Source organism: Enoplosus armatus, chromosome 12, assembly GCF_043641665.1.
Source record: "Enoplosus armatus isolate fEnoArm2 chromosome 12, fEnoArm2.hap1, whole genome shotgun sequence".
NCBI classification, from domain to species: domain Eukaryota; kingdom Metazoa; phylum Chordata; class Actinopteri; order Centrarchiformes; family Enoplosidae; genus Enoplosus; species Enoplosus armatus.
Window position 1 is genome coordinate 9,626,681 of NC_092191.1, and position 21,060 is coordinate 9,647,740.

At 39.1% G+C, this 21,060-nt stretch overlaps 2 protein-coding genes across 2 annotated transcripts; one reads left to right on the forward strand and one right to left on the reverse strand.

The window, feature by feature from the left end:
* Positions 1 to 10,004: 10,004 nt before the first annotated feature.
* On the forward strand, positions 10,005 to 15,266 carry LOC139293863 (serine/threonine-protein phosphatase 2A 55 kDa regulatory subunit B delta isoform). Its single transcript, XM_070915496.1, has 10 exons — positions 10,005 to 10,143; positions 10,334 to 10,408; positions 10,915 to 11,012; positions 11,140 to 11,305; positions 11,448 to 11,560; positions 11,658 to 11,835; positions 11,956 to 12,120; positions 12,542 to 12,711; positions 13,313 to 13,404; positions 13,587 to 15,266. The coding sequence occupies exons 1-10, from the start codon at positions 10,137 to 10,139 to the stop codon at positions 13,864 to 13,866; spliced, it is 1,344 nt and encodes a 447-aa protein (XP_070771597.1). The 5' UTR covers positions 10,005 to 10,136; the 3' UTR covers positions 13,867 to 15,266.
* Positions 15,267 to 15,389: 123 nt separating this feature from the next.
* On the reverse strand, positions 15,390 to 18,667 carry bnip4 (BCL2 interacting protein 4). The gene is made up of 6 exons (XM_070915498.1): positions 18,529 to 18,667; positions 17,951 to 18,122; positions 17,744 to 17,804; positions 17,449 to 17,555; positions 16,935 to 17,084; positions 15,390 to 15,943 (listed from the first exon to the last, which is right to left on the reverse strand). The coding sequence occupies exons 1-6, from the start codon at positions 18,569 to 18,571 to the stop codon at positions 15,901 to 15,903; spliced, it is 576 nt and encodes a 191-aa protein (XP_070771599.1). The 5' UTR covers positions 18,572 to 18,667; the 3' UTR covers positions 15,390 to 15,900.
* Positions 18,668 to 21,060: the final 2,393 nt, after the last annotated feature.

The following is a 21,060-nucleotide window of genomic DNA, read 5'->3' on the forward strand; positions in this document are numbered from 1 at the left end:
TGTACACGATGACTTCGAAGACCTCCCGTCTCGACGGGACGAGCCTCCTCCGTATTGAGGGTGACGTCTTCTTTTTTGTGTGAATTTACAGGGCGAGGCCCTCATGATCTCCTTAAATTTGCATGTAAATGGCGACATCAGCCTATACGCGTGCCAGGGGCCAGCGGGCCTCCCAGATGTCAAGGCAAAGTCAATCAGCCGGCCGCTGCCCAGCTGTCCATCGATGCACTTTATTGGGACAACACTTTCATTATGCTCACCTGCATTGTTTCCTAATGAATTGATTGGCAAAAGAGGGGAGGAGAAAAAGAAATCTTATTAGCACCCACCAAGCAAGTTCGCTCACGGCTTTATCACAGAGGTTGTTTTAAAGTGATCTTTTTTCGATTAAATATTAATCAAATACGCCTACAGTTACGCATCATCCAAAGTTCCATATGGAACAAATAGGCAGTCAGCCCACTTATTGTTTACAGCAACTCAACCAACATAGTTGATTCCATTGTTTAGACCTATAATATTTTGTTTATATGGTTGAACTTAAAATGCATTTATTTATGTGACACGTGCAAGCTACCGCTCAAAAAAACGAGTCCACCTTTACTGTGAGATGTGCAGCCTGTTTTTAAATTCACATCACTTGTAGCTGTGTTTCACTTCAGTTTACAGTCGTGTATTGACATGTTTCTCTCATAAGTGGGAAAAATTAGACAATATTCATAATTAATATATTTCGTTAAATTAAATCAGTAAAATGCTCGACTCCTCATTACAAATGGCAGCCTCCTTGCAAACTTTGTCTCCAGAAGCTATTAGCGTTAGGCCTGATAATAAATGCACGTCCGACATTCGACATGACATATTCAAATATCATATTAAAACACAGCTTATGCGTTATTTTTAATTATAGGGGGTAAAACACAAATGGCCAAGAGTGATGAGATCAATCATGTAGGCTGTTCGTGTCAAGTAGTTATAGCTGATAGACGGACAGCGCCCCTCGTTGGTTACACTTGAGATCATTGTGTCGATATGAGGCAGCTGTGTTCCTCAGTGACAAGATAGCTAAATCTCAACATAGGTTTATCTAACACCCCCCTCCTCCCTCCCCAGCCCCGCGAGCGGCCAAAATAAATGGCTGTTTATGTTCAGGACAAATTATCTCAAATAATGAAACAACATTTTGCAAGAGAATTCTTAAAAAACACACAAGAATAAAACAATTCAATTAAAAAAAATACATATTTATAGAGCGAAAAAAGATTAAGGAGAGCAGGGCGAGTTATTGTTTTCCATGCGGAAAATCGACAAGCCACATTATTATTATTATTATTATTATTATTATCATTATTACAGTCCACATATATAACTTTTTTTTTGGTGCGTTTAATGTAAGACTGTGTCAAATAAACACGGCCATGTTATCTGACACGCAGCTGCAGTGACCTCACATTTCGTCACTAACTTCTGTCAGAGTGCTCATGTTAATTGTGTGCAGTGGTGAGTTCTGTCAAGGGCATTGCCCGTGCGCACGATTTGCATTTCCATTCTGCTGTGGAAATGATGAGAGAGTTTCTGCGCGGTTTAGAGCCTCGCGGCGCAGTCTGTGGGCGAATTACATTTAAAGAAGGCGAGAGAAATTAAATAAGAAACCGAGACCACTTCAGGGCTATTAACATCTAAAATATCCCCTGGAAATTTAGACCAAAATACACATGACCAAATACCTTCGCTCTTACACAGCCCCGTCTTGATTGTGTCCATCACTGCTTTGTGGGCCCATCTAAAAAAATACCTTTATTTAAAAAAGTTATCAGGCCGCCTCACATGATGGACGTGAGGTAAATTTGATTATTCAGCCCTAAATCCGAACATATTAACTTATAATATGGGCGCACTGATACCAAACGGACTGTGACACTCAGAAGAACGAGTGCAGAAAATCTGACTTCGAAGGTCATTTAAAAATCTCATCAATAAATATGATTTGAGCACATGTTGCATTGGGCAACGTGGCCTCCAAAACGGGAGGCATCAGCTTTAACCTTGTTTTTTTCATTCTTTTTTTTTTTTTAGAGCGCATGTGCGTGTGCATGACCACACAGGCGGCAGCAGTGCCTCAGTCCTCAAGAGAACTTTAATTTGCCTGTTGACCCCTGTGATGGAGCTACTGTCAACTTATAGTGATACTGCCCCACCTGCAGGAGTCCAATCATTCTCAAGTCACTCACATCAAAATGTATATTTTCTACATGTTGCATCAGTGCGTCTGATTACTTCTAAAGGGATTTCCATCATTAAGGCAATACAAGTGTGATGGTGATGGGCAAGGTGTCTCATGTATGAGCAATGCAGCACAATTCATTACCGCTCTACAGCTGAATTTTGATTTTAGTCAGAGATCCTTATTAATATTGAACTGTGTTACTATTAACAGAAATGTTAATTATGATGTCAAGACAGAGAGAGTCAAGGTGAAAGCTGCACAGCAATAGCTAAAAATAATCCATGCCAGCCAGAGTACAGTATGATCCTGCAGAGGAGTGTTACTGGCAGGGGACCTTTTTGCTGCAACAAAGAGGTGGAAAAGAGGAAGTAAATGAATTAGAGTACAAGCCAGATTTTGTCTTTGTTTCATCCACACTTGTCCTGTCCCTATTTTCCAACCTCTCCCTCTTCCTTGCTATTGGAAGTGCTGCAAATTGTATAATGCTGGTCTTTGTTCTACAGAGTCAAGCCACATGAATAGCCGTCCTGAGCACACACAAAAACACACTGACAAACTGATCATCTTAAAAAAGCAACGCCCTGGTGCTCACTTGGCCTACTTTCCACGGCAGCACTGGGACGTGGGAAGAGGAATAGAATTCAGGGGAGGATGTTCTTGCACTCTGGGAAACATTCAGTATAGCAAGTGTGATGCACATAAACATAGCCTTTGCATTGTCAACCTTAGACCGCATTTGCCCCAGATAACTAGTCCCCATGTGCTAGACTATTCTCTTTGACTTTGCAATTGAAATCCTGAGAAGATTATGCCAAAGCTAAAAGAGGCAAACTCCAGGGTGGGATTTCAATTGTCAATTCCTGTTGGATTTTATAGCATTATGACATATAGTACACCATCTGTTACGCTTCCTGTGACTAGTTCTACGTCTGCACGAGTTGTGAACATCATTACAACTAAGACCTGTGTGTTTGAATGGACAGCAATATTCGATCACTAATATTTTCCTATTATATGCTCTTTAACACAACTGTATGACTAAGTACAGGGGTCTCCAGGTTACAAAACACAAGGGTTTAAATTAGAAAGGTGCAGGAAAGTAACCACTCCTAACTTCAGCTAAACAGACTTCCTGAAGCGCTAGATAATCTGGGGCTTCTATGTACACCGCCTAACCAAATGTCGACATCTGTGAGGGTGTGCATAAAGAAAAGCTCCTCAGAGAAACGGGGGATAATAATCTTAGTTCCCCTCACCTTCAGCTTGCCCATAGGGGTTTAAAAGGGAGATGAAGAAATCCTATGTAAACATGCCAAGTCAAATTTTCACTTGAAATGTGACATGGAGGCAGAGGCCAACCTTGGTGCATCACTAATGCGGTTCCACACATGAGTTCAGTGCCCCTGGATGTAAACAATTGATGTATTCAGTCCATGGTTTGAGCACTGGCTCACTATGCACACTTAGTATGTTTGAACATCTTTTTATCCGCGACTGTACATTTAGTGCATAGGTGAAGAGCCCAAAGAAGTCAACACAAAGCTTGTACACAATCAGAATCTCTGTACTCAATAGCTTCCATGAAAGTGAGTTTTGCTCTCCTGAGAAACATACAAAGTTTGAGCATCTGTTCCATCATGTAGTCTTTGTTGAGAAATTAAATATTGAACTGATCTAGTGTACCATGAATGTTTCACTCACATAGTGATTAGACAGACTGGAGAGGCAAGACATTGCAGCACTTTAGACTCCATTTTAATATACTGTATTTGCTGTTTGTGCCTTTAAGTGTTTTATACACCAGATTATATTGTTTTTGTTGAAAACGGTTTTAATTCTTGCTTCAATTAGGCTTAACGTGTATGTGTAATTCTAGTACACGTACTACCACACGTGCTAATTTATATCCACGTTATGCATACGTGTGCACAGACACAATCCTCCACTGTACACAATGAGCATTATGAGTGTAGTCCAGCTGATAGCGCACATCAATTTAACTGAAAAAACAAACAGAAATTAGAGTTTTGGTTTTATGATTCAATTATCACCTCGGTGGCACGTGTTCTTACACTTTTATGTTATTGTGCAACATGTAGAAAAAGTACTAATCTAAATTGGTTTTCTTGTTTGCAGTTAAAATCTTTTCTTTCCTTACTTCATCATCCTTTGCTCCAAATCAACAATTGTCTCATGGGAGAGCCCTTAACGATGTTTTTTGACATTAACATTTCGGATCAGATGAGCAGACCAAGGTAACATGCGAGCAAGAGAAGCAAACGGTATCATCACAGAGATCATAAAATGGTGTCGTGAGTAGTCTTTTGTCCGGGACCATAGGAGAGTTCTGTTGCTAAAGGGAAGGACAAAAGCAGAAGGCGCCACGGGTATAAGGTTCCCCTGAGCAACAATGCTGAAAGTTTCAACTTGCAGCACATGGGTGTAACTTTAACTGGAATACTGTGGATCAAAGACTCACAAACAAAGTGGGTGGAAATGCTGGAGGAGTGTCTGTGCTCAAGTGAAGGACAGGTTCACTAGAGAGAAAGCGGGAGAGACCATTTATGAAACACAGACCAGGCAATCAAGGCTAATTACTGAGACTGTTTTGTGAACTCAAAGGGCAGCATGATTCAATTAACAAAATTGATGTGTATTATAATCTTCGCTCATATTGAAAAATAAAATCACCCTACTTACAAAATATGTGGTAAAACAGGCTTCTCAGATATATAACAAAATGTAAATTAAATCAAATTGAACAAAGAGATTTAAACTTTGTCACTGCTTCATGCACACTTAATTGAGAAGAGGATACACAGTAGATTTTGTATTGCATCTCAAACATTCATTCTACACTCCTGTCGACGCCTGTCATCTTTTAGAGAGCGAGAGAATTATTCAGTTCTGCTTCTTTAAATAAGAAACACAGCCTTGAAATTTGTGGAGCTTAAGGCAACTCATCAGGTTAGATCAGTGCAATGTGGATGTGTAACCTTTACACTGCAGTTGAACCTGCACATACAAGTGTTATGAAAGGTCCCTGTGGCACTCTGCTCTTCTGACATGGATTTGAAGACTTGCCACTTTATTAGCTGCTAAGCCCCCAATACTTGTTCTATATAGTGGAGGCCTATGTTATGAGCTGGGATCTCATTGTCTTGCGTTATTAGAGGAAGAGTCTGCAGCACTCTCTTGTCCCCCCGAGAGAATAGCCTGACTGTTTGAAGGGAAGCTACAAGTGCAATTTAACCCATCTTATTTACAATATGATCTGTTACAAGGACATCATTGCTGCAAGGATTCACATCTAATATATCCCCTCAATGTGATTTTTTTTTTCTGTTTTCATTGATTCAAGTGTATTTTGTTTGATGTTCACTTGGGCCTTTAAAAAAAAATCTGTCGAGTTAGAGACTTGGAGATAAACTGGAAACTTCTACACTACTCCAATTCAGTATTTTCATTTGGATTTCCCTTGAAACTATGGCAGTCAAAATCTAAACAATTGCTTTGTGCTTAAAGGTCACAACAGTTAATTAATAAATGTGAGTGGATATGGATAATATCAACATCAGCTCGGGGAAAACAAGCAGTTTGTGATCATCACTTGTGTCAGCAGTGCATACTTAGTCTCCAAAATGGAAATTATCTATTGGCATTGAATAATAAGTGCCATAGTGCCATCTAGTGCACAGATTTGCACACTGAAGAATGACCGCCCCTGTATGTAAAATATACACTGTAGGTATAGAGCCTTACCGAAGAGGTGCATCTGGTAAAGAAATAATACAAAGGACAGTGTGCTATTAACACTGATCACTTGTGTGCTTCAGTCTGAGGTTTAACTACACTGAATGACCACACTGAAAATTTCCACTCATGGGAGAAATAAACACAGAGACAAAGGTTCGTCTTCCAAGCCAGGTCTTTGACAACCCTCAGTTGTGGAAAGCCGCAAGGATAATCTGCTTCAGACAATGAGGCAACGTAGAAGGCTGTGCATGCAAATTATACTCTGCCATCTAAATTACAAAGACATACAGAGACCTCAAGTCATCAGGCCTCATATCTCACTCATCGGGCCTCCTGGCTGTTAGGTTGCCAGAGGATGCTATAGAAACAACAGAACAGAAATAATAAGAAAAAACACATGAGCCAAAACAAGAGTCCTGAATAATTGATTGTGTTTGTCTTTGCTGTTTGTGTGTGTGAGTGTGTGTGAGAGAGAGAGAGTTAAGACTGAGGGTCTGGACAGAGCTTATGCCCCTGAGCAGAGCAGACACATCCACTGGCCAATGGTTTGTGTTAAAAACTGTCTGATGGACCAAATGTGGGGGAAGGGTATGTTTGTGTGTGCAGGGTGCAAATTCATGTGTATGGGTATTTACGTGTGCCTCTGCGTGTAGATTCAAACTTAAATAGATGAGGACAGTAGCAGTGGCTTGAACACAATGAGCTCGTGCTAAAATCAGGACTGTTTTTGTATTCAGTTGCATGAGAATAAAAGGAAGTAAAGATTTCCTGGATAACAAATGCTTGCTGTTAAACGGCCCAGAAATAGGTATGTTGCAAGATGTTAAAAAGTCAATATACCTTCATTTTGTCTGTGCTGGTAATGAGCCATATTTTCTGGGGAAAATGGCTGCTTCTCCGGAGGCACCATGTCTACTGAATGTGGCCCTGATCCTGGATAAAACAGAAGGCTCACCAATCAATCTCTCCAGGTTGCCCACAGCCAGAGAAAGCAGCTGCACCACATGTTTGCCTTGCGCGATAGCGACAAGTTAACATACGGGCAGCACAGTAACCATCCACAAGCAGCCTCTAGCTGTCTTATAATGAATTCCCACAGGGATGGGGAACTATCAGAGTCAGTGGTGTTACTGGAGGCTCGGAATAAAGTCAACACCTCTCCTTATACCTGATGAAGCTACGGCACGGCAGCACACACACTCACACACAGTCACAGCCACAACACTGAATGTGAAAAATACAATGTACACAACAATTAAACGGTACAATTTATTAAATCACAAATTAGGCTTAAGTAAAATGTTTCTCTTTCACACTATGTTTTTAATAGCACACTATTAGTCAAGGCAGCATTTTTTTCCCTCTAATTTATAAGAATAATACTGTATATATTAAACAGTAGAATGCAAGTAAAATTCAAAAACACCTGTTTCAATCATTTCTTTGAATTTAAAAAGCAGTATTTAGTATCCTTTATTCTGATCTGACCATTAGTATAGTATATGTACTACTTAATGCTTTCAAATCAGTGTTTGTACTTACTTTAGCCAAACAAATATGTCTGCGCTGCCTCATCAGACAGCAACACAATTTGTTCCAGAGGTAGAAGCTAAAGTAAACTGCAAACCCATTTTTAGTGATGTGTGGAACTACACAGGGCTCCTCATGTAGGAGTCAAGGATGTTTTAGAGGTTCAAGTGGTTCTTAAAATAATGAAGGTTTTACAAAACACTGGTGAACCATCTACTTTTAATTTTAAGCGAACATCCCCACATCTACTAACTACAAATGGGATTAATAAACAAGTATATGTTAAATGCTGAGGTTAACTATGTTTAACGACACTATTCAGCAACACCTGTAAAAAGTATAATTAACACAAATTACACAAATTAAAATACCTGGTGAGGTTGTATAATGTATATATTTCTATGCAAGCATACCTGTATGTCTATAGATAGATAGATAGATAGATAGATAGATAGATAGATAGATAGATAGATAGATAGATAGATAGATAGTCTTACAAACCTCCAGGCGTCTGCTCTTCTTCCCCCCAAGGGACGCTGTGTGAGTGATGAGAGGGATGTGGGGCTCGGGAGATACAGGGGAGAAGGTGTTGGTGGGATTTGGCCAGGTCTTTCCAGGTGCATCCCTATCTATTCACTTGCCACCTCCAGGACAATCTGCAGATGCAGAAAACAAACAAGTTTAAAAGCACTATGGAGACAATATAATCACTGTGTAGAGCCTGTAATCACAGTTACTTAAAGTCAGTGCAGACTAGCTTCAAAAACACATGTGACCTGTAATATTTGGTTAAAAACAAGTATCATTTGTTATTGACTACTTTCGGGCTTCTATGCTATTTTAGGATAAAGATTAAAGCAAGAGAATGTAAGCAACTAGGCAAACATAGCACCTTATTTCACTTTTCAGCAGAATTATTATATATTAGAATAGTATGTTTCTATCAACTGGTGCACTAAAAAGAACACATCTCTGTTTATTCTATTTCATCCACTGAAATGTGGCCCAGATATTACATATTCTCACACTTCATCAGCATTTGCCATTTTTTTATTTTTTGGAATGTGACTTTTTTTATTGCACAATCAGCCCCTATGGGCTATCCTTCTCCTCCCAATTCTTGACAACCCCAACCCTTCAGAGAGTGCTGTTTACAGAACAATAAGCATAAAACTAAAAACAATACACAGATCTAACATCTATTTTTGTATATATATATGTATATTGCACTGCGATTTGCTAACAAAAATAGACATATACTTGGCATACTTGCGGATTCTGAGCAGAAATGAGTTGAGCAGCATTTGAAAAGTTTGTTCCCTAATGTAATATCCACAATTTGAAAAAAGCAATACATTACATTATTGAAATCATACAAAGAAGGTGCTTGGTTGACAGACTAAATCAACCAAAATAAATATGTTTTTTTCATTTTGAAAAGATGTGGAAAAAAGATAGATAGATAGACATTATGGGATCAAAACTATGTCCACTGTGATAAACTAAAAAGGAAACAATGATGGTTTTCTGAATTATGCAAAATCACAAAATGTCCTTTAAACACTGTAATACCTTATTGTATATGCATGGCATCTATATGGTAGGCCTACAGCCTGTAGGGTTATAGGAATAACATGCTATAGTGGTCAAGCCTATAAGAGTTATGGCCTTTTCAGCAAATTAATCCTTATTCTTACAGGCCAAAAATTCAAACTATGAAACTAAAATGTTCCATTTTAACATTTTAACACTACTTGTGTTTTGAGTAGACTTGTTTGATTAGTCAGGTTTTACAGACCAAGTTGTGATGGAGTGGAACAATACAAAAGGCCTCTGTTAGTGTCAGTTAAGTATGAACATTCAGTTTATTACCATTGGAGGTGCAACATACCAAACAAAAATTAACTAGAGTTCCATCATTTCCCCACTAGATGTCACCCACTGACCATACAATGCAAGCTGGGGTGCTTGGAAGGTGTCATCCAATTTTGAGTGAGGACACACTTTATACCTAACATCAACTTCAACCAAGCCAATGAAAAAAGTTTTATCATGAATAGTGTAGTTTGTAAATAGAGGTTTATGTGTTTTATTTGTATCTCTGGAAGAATGTTAGCAATTACCCAGCAAATTCATGAAACACACCTGACCTATAAACATAAAACTAGAAAGAAAATTTATGCTGGATATTTTTTGTTTATTTAATTTCGTTTGCTTCAACTTCAATCAAAATACCTACATCCTGATATGTACATTGTATTTGTCCCACCCATCACAGTACAGCTGAATCGGCTTTAGCAGGCTCAATAAGCAGGTATTGATATGTAATGTAATGAAATAAAGTTGAATGCATAGAAAATAAAGACTAAATGCACATCTACTAGTATGATGCTCAGGAGGATGGATGGATGGAGCCAGGATGTGGCATGTGTGCATGACGTCATTTCTCCATGTACTGTGCGCCATTTTGGAAGAAAAAAAATCACGGATAATTTCCGTGGTCTTGACAGATCTGGACCCGAGTCTTCACACTGATTGTGGATGCTATCTATTTCCCCGAGCAAGCCGCATTGGTTGATTAGGTATTGGAAGCCGTGTACAGCAAGAGCTGCTACATGAAGCAATGGCGGGTAAGCTACTTCTGAAGGGAGGAAAAGGACCCACCTCACTTGGTGTGTGTGATGGCCTGAATCTGCAAGTTAGCCAACGTTAGCGCTGGCAAGCTAAGTTGCTAGTTGTCAAACTGTGTCACTGTCAGGTCATTTAATCGCCAGACGAAATGCGAATCAGATACAAACTAACGCTGTGTTCTTTTTACAGGAGTTGCAGGCGGAAATGATTTTCAGTGGTGTTTCTCACAAGTGAAAGGAGCGATAGATGAAGATGTTGCGGAAGGTATGTTGCTAACGTTAGCTTGGCGGCTAGGCTAAAACGGTGGGCAGCTAGCTAGATGGTCTGATGATGATGCTCTGGGGGCTTCACGTGAGATGCACGATAGCTAGATGGTCTCACAGGTTTTAATATAAGACAACTGTCGTGACTGGCGTAAGGCTGTTTGTGGATCAGCTGCTCAAACGCCCTTTCCTCTGTAAATTACTGTATGTCGCTAGCTAGCTGTATGCTAGGTGGTGGCTAAGCTATTAAAGGGGAGCGACCGTGTCCATGACGTCAATGTGCTGCGTCCATAAATTGTCAAGTGACATCATGCTTGTTTTCATTCATTCATTCATTCATTCATTCATACATGAATGGGTGTTTGTGTTTAGCTGTCAGTGTGGCTGATGCTTTATGTTAGAAGAATATCATTGGCACCAGACTCCATACACAGTAGCGCTACTCTAGCTGTCAACAGAACTATCACCGTTAAAGTCTGATTCACTCTGGTTTGTGTCCATTTCCAGCTGACATAATCTCAACAGTTGAGTTCAACTATTCTGGAGAATTGCTTGCAACTGGAGATAAAGGAGGCAGAGTAGTGATATTTCAACATGAACAGGAGGTAAGATTCATATGGACTGACTGATACATTTCTTCTTCAACAGCATTGTGTCAGAGGTTATATGCTGACTGTGTTGCAGTGACAATGTGTATACCTTCTGACTTGTGTTTGCAATATTTGTTTTCAGTCTAAGAATCGTCCACACCTGCGCGGAGAATACAACGTCTATAGCACTTTTCAGAGTCACGAGCCAGAATTTGACTATTTGAAAAGTTTAGAAATCGAGGAAAAAATTAATAAAATAAGATGGCTACCCCAACAAAATGCTGCTCACTTTCTACTTTCGACAAATGGTAAGAGTTTACTTTCTTATCTATTTTGATTATTTGTTGATTTTACAATTTGAAACTGTGACTTAACTTGATCCGATCCGACTTGATCAGATAATTGTTCTTCACCACTACATTTTACAACTTTCGTATCTGTTCTTGACAGATAAAACTATCAAATTGTGGAAAATAAGTGAAAGAGATAAACGAGCAGAAGGTTACAACCTGAAAGATGAAGATGGACGACTCAGAGACCCCTTTAGAATCACCTCTTTACGGGTATGTTAAATCATACGTCAGATCTGTCTAAATTTGATCTTGGCTTTTTATGTTTTTTATAAAATCTTATCTAAAAGGTGCATGTTGTATATTTCAGGTACCAGTACTGATGCCAATGGATCTCATGGTAGAAGCAAGCCCACGGAGGATCTTTGCAAATGCGCACACCTATCACATTAATTCCATTTCTGTAAATAGTGATCATGAAACGTACCTCTCCGCAGATGACCTAAGAATAAATCTATGGCACTTGGAAATCACAGACAGAAGTTTTAGTATCCTTTTTCTCCATCAGAAAACAGATCTTATATATGTGTGACCTATAGGCCAATAGTCTCTGAAATGTATCATAATGAAAGCATAAGACTGCTAGTTCCTTAACAGTGTGTTCCCAGATATTGTAGACATCAAGCCCGCCAACATGGAGGAACTGACAGAAGTAATCACAGCTGCTGAGTGCCATCCACACCAATGCAATGTATTTGTGTACAGCAGTAGCAAAGGCACCATCCGCCTGTGTGACATGCGAGCAGCGGCACTCTGCGATAGGCACTCAAAGTGTAAGTACCTCCACTGTTGTGCTGCAGTGTTTAGTCAGTTAATTAGTGGGAAAATAATTTATTAAAAGTTTGATACTCAATTTGTAATTTCTAAATGCTACACATTTATAAACAGTTTATCTAATATTTAGATTTCCTGCTTTTCTCATTTTTATACATTATTAATGACATTACTGATAATGTTGGTAAGACAGAATACGTTTGAAGACATTATTTTTGGATCTGATAAATTGAGATTGGTATTCATTATTTGAAATGTCCTAGATTGTACATGATTATTTGATCAACTAAAAAGATAGATGTGTTGCTTGACTTGCTAAAATACCAATAAAGATTTCTGTATTTGGAGTTATTGTTAAGTTCATGCTGGAAATGATTTGAATTGTGAGGATTTTTCTGTTTTTTGGTTTTTTTTCCCCAGTCTTTGAGGAGCCTGAGGATCCAAGCAGCCGATCCTTTTTCTCTGAGATCATCTCCTCCATCTCGGATGTGAAGTTCAGTCACAGCGGACGCTATATGATGACACGTGACTACCTCTCCGTCAAAGTTTGGGACCTCAACATGGAGAACAGGCCAGTGGAGACGTATCAGGTGCATAAACTATCTAGTGACTTCACATATAACTGACATGAATCCCGTGTGAGAACAAAAGAAGCACTACAGAGTTTTAAACATGATCTCTCTGGTTCCAGTGACAGCTCGATTCTGGCCTTACATGAGATATATATTACATAGACTGAAAAGCATTTAATTGGCTTTCTGTGATCAAGGCTTTAAACAGCGTAATTTCCACAATGCATCAGGTGATGCAACAAATTGCAAATACATTTTTATTCCTAATTTTCCATTTTGTATATTCACATTAACGTTTGCCGGAATATTTTCTAGAAGCTAGTAATGAAATGCTATGAAGCTCAGTGGTAAGAATGAAAATATCATACAGAAATACAAAAGGATATGTCAGCAAATGGCATGCAAGCTCCTTGTGACTCTCAAAAATAGTAGCCTCACAGACCTGAGGGCAGTTCTGAACACATCATTCACTGATGTTAAAACAAGGGGTTAAAGTGCAATGTTCAGGCCAAGTATTGTGTGAGCTGGATGAGCCCTTTTACACTTAAATATATCCATACAGATGAAGACATTAGGCTCAAGTGAATATTTAGGCTAAGTAATATGTTTTGTTTTTCAGGTCCATGAATACCTTCGCAGTAAACTCTGCTCCTTGTATGAAAATGACTGCATCTTTGACAAGTTCGAGTGCTGCTGGAATGGCAGTGACAGGTGAGTGTCTTTGTTCTTGCATAGGATAGCATTTCACCTGCTACTGGCCTGTGGTTTCTTTTAAAGAGTATTTTATCACTTTGTGTTCCTGAATAATACATTTGATTTATCAATCACTGGTGACGTGGGTTGTTTTTTCAAGTTAATGTAGACAAACCATTTTAATTTTCTCTCTCCATCAGTGCCATCATGACCGGCTCCTACAACAACTTCTTCCGAATGTTTGACCGCAACACCAGGCGGGACATCACACTGGAGGCGTCCCGGGAGAGCAGCAAACCACGGGCTACTCTCAAGCCACGCAAAGTGTCCACTGGTGGCAAGAGGAAGAAGGATGAGATCAGCGTGGACAGCCTGGACTTCAACAAGAAGATCCTCCATACTGCCTGGCACCCCAAAGATAACGTGATAGCTGTGGCAGCCACCAACAACTTGTACATTTTCCAGGACAAAATCAACTAGAAGATTTGGGGCTCCAGAGGATAGGGCTTTTACCGTACCTGTGTAGTTAAGCCTTCTACTTGTCTATCTGTATAAGAAGAAACAGCCTTGTTGTCCTCCTGGTGAAGAATTCGAAAGCACGTGTCTACTTTTTTTGCCACAGGAGGTTGATCCATAGGCCTGTTTTATTTTGAGTCTGAGCTTAGGTTGTTTTTGCCTTTGGCACCAGGGCAATCAACATGCCCCCCTGACCCAGAAAGCCCAATTCGGGTCTAATTGACGGAATGGCACTCCCTAGAGGTCAAACTCTTGAACGTTGGTGTTTGTGTTGACATTTTAAGCCTTCATTTCATGATTTAACGACAGAACTCTTGGAAGCCCTTAAAATGACGTCTTGTCAAAGTTGTAACATCATCTCAAAGATTTTGGGCCCTCTGAAGCACGGATTAATGGCCAATAAGCCTAACTGTAACATTCCCCCATTGGCCATATATTCAGGCCAAACTACTGGTGGAAGAGGCCATGAATTTGGAAAGTGGACCCGTTTCTTTTCTCCCCCCTCCCTCCTCTTACTTTACCCCAGTCAATACGGTGACATACTTTCACTGACTGTATCTACTCAAGTACACCTTGTCATCCACATAATAAAAGAAACTAAAACTACAGATGTGTTTTTAAATTTAGAAGTATGTATTAAAACATGTTTATTGCTTTGCATGTTTTTATGTTGTAGAGAGGTGGAAAAATGTCCAGTCACACCACTGTCTTTGAGCAGATCTCAAGCAAACTTGTTATGGAAATACTATTTGGGGCTACCAGTTTCAGAACCACTGTTGGAGACAACTGATAATGTGTTTGTGTCAAGAGATTCATTTCTAGTTTTTGACCATGTTTTAGGATGCAGGCTGGAAACTACATGGCACAAGATGGGGCCCAGGACAAAGGGAATCTGCAGCCTTAATACCTACTTCTATCAGTGACAGCTACAAGTTATGTCCCCAAACGTTTTACAAACCTCATGTGCATTATTTGTAAATCCTATTTTATAGAGTTATGTCCTCATATACTGCTGCTATATGTGGCTGTCTATGAAAATACAAAGGAGGAAAATTGCACACCATACAGTTTATGTGTTAGAGTGCCTCCGAATCATGTAATAAGTAGGATATTCAGACAGGCCTCATACATGTGCCCTTATTCATTTATTAGGGATGTCACCCAAATTTGAACCGCGTATTGCAAATGTGGATCTTATCTCCGTAGTTGTGAATGCAGAAACGAAGGTTGACTACACAAAACATATACTGACATTAAAACAAACACATAATAATGCATTGTCTTTGTCCATTGATTCCTAACATGGTGGCAATGTATTCACTTGTTTATTATTTTGACCAAAGTTCAATAAAATTTTAATTGTGTTCATCTGCATGTGGTCCTTTCCTTTAACAGTCGGCTCCATGTTTCTACGTTATAAATGGTTTGTAAATCTATACGTGTATTTCCAACCTATATTTTGTGTAGGATGAACAAAATGGACCATATCAATGCTTAATACACGCTTTAATACGCATTTGATTTTCTTATAATCACAATTTACAATTGCACAAATAGATCAACGGATGCAATCACTTAAACACCAGGCTAATGATCCCTTGGACAATGATCCACAGCTGATCAAAAAAAAAATCTATTGACAGTATATCTTAAGTGATTTCTCATTACAAAAAAGAAAAAGGCAATGACGAATATATATCAGTTCCCTAACGTGCAGATTTAAGGAGCAGGAAGCAGCAAAACAGTCATCTCCAGGCTGAAACACGGGACTACAGCAAGGAGCAGAGGATTGGTCACTGTTGTGTTCAGGTGTTTACACCATGAAACAGCAATGACAGATCCTCAACTCTCCACACTGGTGCGGGTAACGTGGGGCACTCAATCAAATTAGACCGTGTCACATGGCCACATCTCCCTTGATATTCAGAAGGTCCCATTTTAAGGCATGCCAAGATGGTCACGTCAAGGTGACATGGTGTCGTAACACCACCATCCTACTTAGTAGGTGTTGTGGGAGGTTAGACGCTTCCCAATATATATCCTAAAAAGGAGAGAGACAAACGTAAAATAAGATGGTGCTGAGAGCAGGATATGCAAAAAAAATTCTCCAAAAATATGTATTACAAAAAATAAACAGAAGAAAAAACACTAAAGCAGGGACTTGATGCCTCTACTTCATAACCGTAGGTTTGTCACTAGAAAAAAATAACCTCTTCTGTTGGAGTAGTGGTCTCGAGACAAATTAGCACTGGTACTTAACAGAATTTCATAATAAAGCAAATTCTCTGCATTTTTTAAGACAAAATAGTTGGGACACACCAGACCAAACTGAGTGACCTGTACTCTCAGGGTTAGGGACAAAGCCCGGAGCATACTAGCAGTTTACTTTTATCGTTTACCCATTAAATCTGAGACACTGAACACACGAAAAGCATTATCGGTTGCCACTGGCTACATTTCCAACCATTTATCCGATCTTGCTATGCTCTGAACAATCAACATGTTGTTGTTCTCTGTGGTGCTTCTTTTTTTGTTTTGGTAATAATGTTCTTTTCTATTCTGCAAATGTTAGAGGTTCATGGAAGTAAGATCAAGTTTCATAAATAGCACAATAAGTGTAAAAATACGGTTGTCCCACCACCAAATATCACAACACAAGACTGGAATCTATCACTCTAAAAATAATTGACAGGTTGTTTTATAAAGAGACTAACACTAGACAACCACTAAATTATTCATGTTGTGTTGGTGCAGTTAAAGGTCTTTTTGCATCAGTGATGTTTCTAAATGTTAGGAAAACATGTCTATATTATCATGTATGATTATTTGACAAATACCAAATTCATTTTTCATCTGTATGTCAAATCTTTCCATAATTTATGTGAATATATAATTGTATGTGAACAAAAATTTGGGCTTTAAATGGATCTAAAGGGATCCCTCAGTAATTATCCTTACAGGTTCCTATTAAGTGTTTTTAGTTTTTCAGATAATATAATATTGCCATTTAGAGATGAAATGATGTTGCTTACCCGAGGCCAACAGCAAGTATGTGAGAAATGATTAATGAGGGAAGGAAAAGCTTCAGAAAGTCAGCAGAGAGAACGCCTCCCTTCTTCATGACGCTGGTGTTCCTGATGCTGAGAGAGGTCGAGCGCTTAGGGTACTTCAGCAGGAACTCCCTACAGAGGAGCACATTAATTTTTCACAGTTTTGAATACATTAAATTCAATGAGTGCCGGTCTAATGTCATGCTGATACCTCTGCTCACACAGACTAGACTAGATTTTCATTCTATGAATAACAATTTCAAATCATGGCATAAAATAAATATACTTATACAATAGGGTTAACAATTTCCTATTCCTGTAGTTACTACCATTTTTCCTATTGGTAGGGATTTCATGTGCATCAAATTTGCTATATAATTGTGAAACAGGACATTTTTGTCTTAAATCTTGGAATAATGTTAATCAAGATATCTCCAATGAAATTACAAAAATCATAGCAAATACTAGAGTTATCAAATTAGTGCTGGCTACATACTTTGGTGGATTGTTCTCAGGTCGACTGGACCAGTCCCAGATCCAGTCAGCATTTTTCTTCATCAGGTTCTCTACTTCCCGTCTTCTTTCTTGGAAGTCTTCATCTGACTAAAAATACCAATTGTGCATAATCAAATGCTATCAGAACACATCCAGCAACAACTTGGCCATCCTAACCTTTACCCTATTTAAAAACAACATTATGCTGTAAAACATCATATGAACCATTTAAAACTACATTTATTTAATTAGACTTTGCCAAATACATTTTGATACAGGTCAGTCAACAAATATACCTGTGAGCTGTTTCCCTCTGAGCCTCTCCACATAAGAAGGGGGGTCTGTGCTCTGAGTGGGCTGTTGAGAAGAAGCCAACAACACATAAGGGAAACTTTGGTCACACACGTTTGGTATACCACGTCTTGACAATCTGTATTAAACAATGCATCCCCCCCCCCCCCCCCCCCCCCCACACACACACACACACACACAAACACACAAACCTGTTGCACTGAGAGCTTCCTCTGGAGCTGTTTCTGCCTGACTCGTGCTGTGCATCTAGCAGCATTTTCTCCACGTCGCCCTCCTGGCTGGACGTGGGGATTTGCTCCTGGCTTCCGTGATGACTAGTACTTTGGGAGCCAGTGCCATTGAAATGCAGCTCAACCCAGGACCCTTAAATCAAATACACACTTAACACACTACATCTGGGTATCTAATACGGTATAATTGGCCTGTAAATAGGTTGGGACCGCCACGCAGGCTAAGTGTACAGTAGAACAATAAACGGATACGGACTGTCCTTGGCTTGAAGGCATTTTGATTTCGCAACACTGCAAATAAGCCTCATTAACTAACTAGGGCGATGGGCTGTGCTCTTAATGTTCTCCACGTCTTACAGATCGATAAAATACTGTAGTGACGTTAAGCTTTAATCTAGCTAGTTAGCTGTATACCTTGACTGTTCAGCTCAGGCTAGGTTAGCTGATTTAACGTTAGTTACCGCGTGTTTTCTTAACTATCGCCAAGCGCTAGCATCAACACTGGTGAGCTACAAGCGGTTTTGTCGTTTATACATTACCTTGCAAACTCTCGTCCGATGAAATGTCCTTTTGGAGCGACATTGTGCTGGTATAATCTTGCGGGTGCACGCGTTTACGCAGTTTTAGAGGCCTAAATGTGAGCGAAATGGTGGCGAAATCTCTGTAAGCAGCTGGACCTCCAACTACCACAATAACAATGACGCAATATTGTGTTTATCTGAAATGTGATTGGCTCTGAAACAGGCCACGGGCAGCAAGCAGACCGAGCAACTGTCTACCACCCAAAAGAGCACGCATGTCCGCACACGCTTCCTGAACAACGCCAATAAACATGATCGCCAGGTCTCACATTGGCTTTGTTTAAAAATTCTATTTATATCTGAAACAGACATTTTGCTTATGTCATCTTATTTTACATTTTGATTGAGTCTCATTTATTATAGCAGTTCCACAGAGCTGTCTGCAGATGGCACTCATAGCTCATAACTGCCCCCTCTCTCAGTTGCATCAGTATGTAGGGTACAGTGCATACAATATACCATCTGACAAAAGGTCACACATCTCAGCCATGGCTAAACTCTGCAACTGCACATTGTGCAATTATTCTGAATTCAATATTAAATGCGCGTGGTGGTCACACATCAATGCACTTTCTGTTGCAGTGTCTGTATGCCTCTGTCCTGTATTGATCAGTGTCTAAGAGTCCCAAACATCTACAACTGAAATGAATGTGTTCTGGTTTAGAGTTTGTTTGCATCCTGACCTGAGGAGTATAGAAGGATATTAACGAAGAAAAAACATGTTTCTGTTGACTTATTTTAATTACAGTGTGCTGTAGTTTGACACGGTAAAACACATATATTCATTGTTCATATGTATTGTAAGATTTCTTGAAGAGGTGACTCCAAATTTGAGGCTGGTGAATTTAATTATGTTTGCTACCATGGAGATTAGTATGACTGATTATTCTCACTAAATTAAATTACTACTTCAAGGGGGCTTATTATTCTGGGGTGTGTTCTACTTCCTGGCTGGTTTACGCAGAATATATGGAGGTTACTATATCATTTCCAAACAAAGATAAATGACTTGGGTAACAACTAAAAAAAGGTTCTTACTGCAGTTTTCCTCCTTATCAAAAAAGCTTACACAGTCAAACAATATTAATTAAATTCCCTTTAGTGCTGTATCAGGGTTTTGTTTTGCAATTAAACATTTTTATTTTCTGTACGCTGTTTGTTTTAAACACTAAGTCAGTGTTTACAATGTAGTTACTGTAAGTACATTTTCTCTGTTTTGCCACAGAATTGAGAGAACAGTCAATTAAGAAGACATATGATCTCAAGGAGATGCATATTCATTAAGGCAAAAATAAAAATAATTTTAAATTCCTTTTGCCACACTGCACATGGGAATAGCTGGGATTTAACTTGAACGGCAGACAGATCTTTCAGAATAGACATATCAACAGATAATAGCATTGTGAGGGCCAGTCATCACTACACAATTTCCCAATATTGGAGTCTGTAACTGGTACTACTGGACATCAGCCAAAAGTAACCAATTCTCAGAACACTGAGCTAAATTATATCAGAAATCACATGTTTTTCTATAGTCTAAAGGACAAAGCCTATATATTCTAATAAGCAAGCCTCTAGAGGGTACGATGTTCAGCACTGTTCAATGTAGACAAAATGTCAGTGACATCGATTAAATCAAAAACGCATACATCTATGGTGCTCAACAGCAATTAAATAGACATTTATGACAACAGAAGAGATCACAGGTAATATCTCAAGTAATATTCTATTCTGTTGGTGTAAGTTGTTTAGATTTTCATGTAGTGCTGTCACAATTTACGATGGAGGCAATATTGGCAGTAATTTTGTTAAGTGTTATGAATGTTGTGTTACGCTCCACATCCCAGCTCTCATTATAAAAATGCTCTCACCAGATTGCACATGTACCAAAACGGATGCATTGAACGTTGTTATAATACCCCTCCATTGTTATATTGAGCTATTTTCCATTTCATGTGTGCCACATGAGTATTACTATAAGCTCTATTTAACGATATGCAGTTATTAAAAAAACAAACAAAAAACAGGAAAAACATACTTTGTCCGATTTAGGAGCACTGGCATAGCCAACACCACTGAGTTTACACTTTACACAGGTTGTAACCATCGTGCAGAACAAGATCTGACACACCCTGTGATATTATGAAGATGTAAAGTCTATAGCAGGTTGACCTGTAGAGATTGAGAGGAAAAACTCAAAGCAGCCCAAACATATATAAATGGAAACTGTATCTGTCCGAATCAAGAAGAAAGGTAGGAAGGTGATTTGTAACATTTACAGTTACAATATATAAAATACTGTCCAAAGCCCCAAGAAACACCCCTTCAGACCATTAAAATCAAACCAGAAATTAGCATCTGGAAGTCTATTAACGATCACCACAGATAATCTCCCGTTATCAGAGGTATCGTCTTTACAATACAAAGTAAAACCCAAACAGAATAACAAAGTCTACCATTATTGAGTGTACAAAAACAGGGAACATTGCT

Coding starts and splice junctions, on each gene's coding strand:
- LOC139293863 (XM_070915496.1), top strand. Junction 11,306..11,447: donor CTTTCTACTTTCGACAAATG/GTAAGAGTTTAC, acceptor TGTTCTTGACAG/ATAAAACTATCAAATTGTGG. Junction 13,405..13,586: donor TGCTGGAATGGCAGTGACAG/GTGAGTGTCTTT, acceptor TCTCTCCATCAG/TGCCATCATGACCGGCTCCT.
- bnip4 (XM_070915498.1), bottom strand. CDS start 18,571: ATGTCGCTCCAAAAGGACATTTCATCGGACGAGAGTTTGCAAG. Junction 18,123..18,528: donor ATCGGACGAGAGTTTGCAAG/GTAATGTATAAA, acceptor ATTTGATTTAAG/GGTCCTGGGTTGAGCTGCAT. Junction 15,944..16,934: donor ATACTTGCTGTTGGCCTCGG/GTAAGCAACATC, acceptor TCTCCTTTTTAG/GATATATATTGGGAAGCGTC.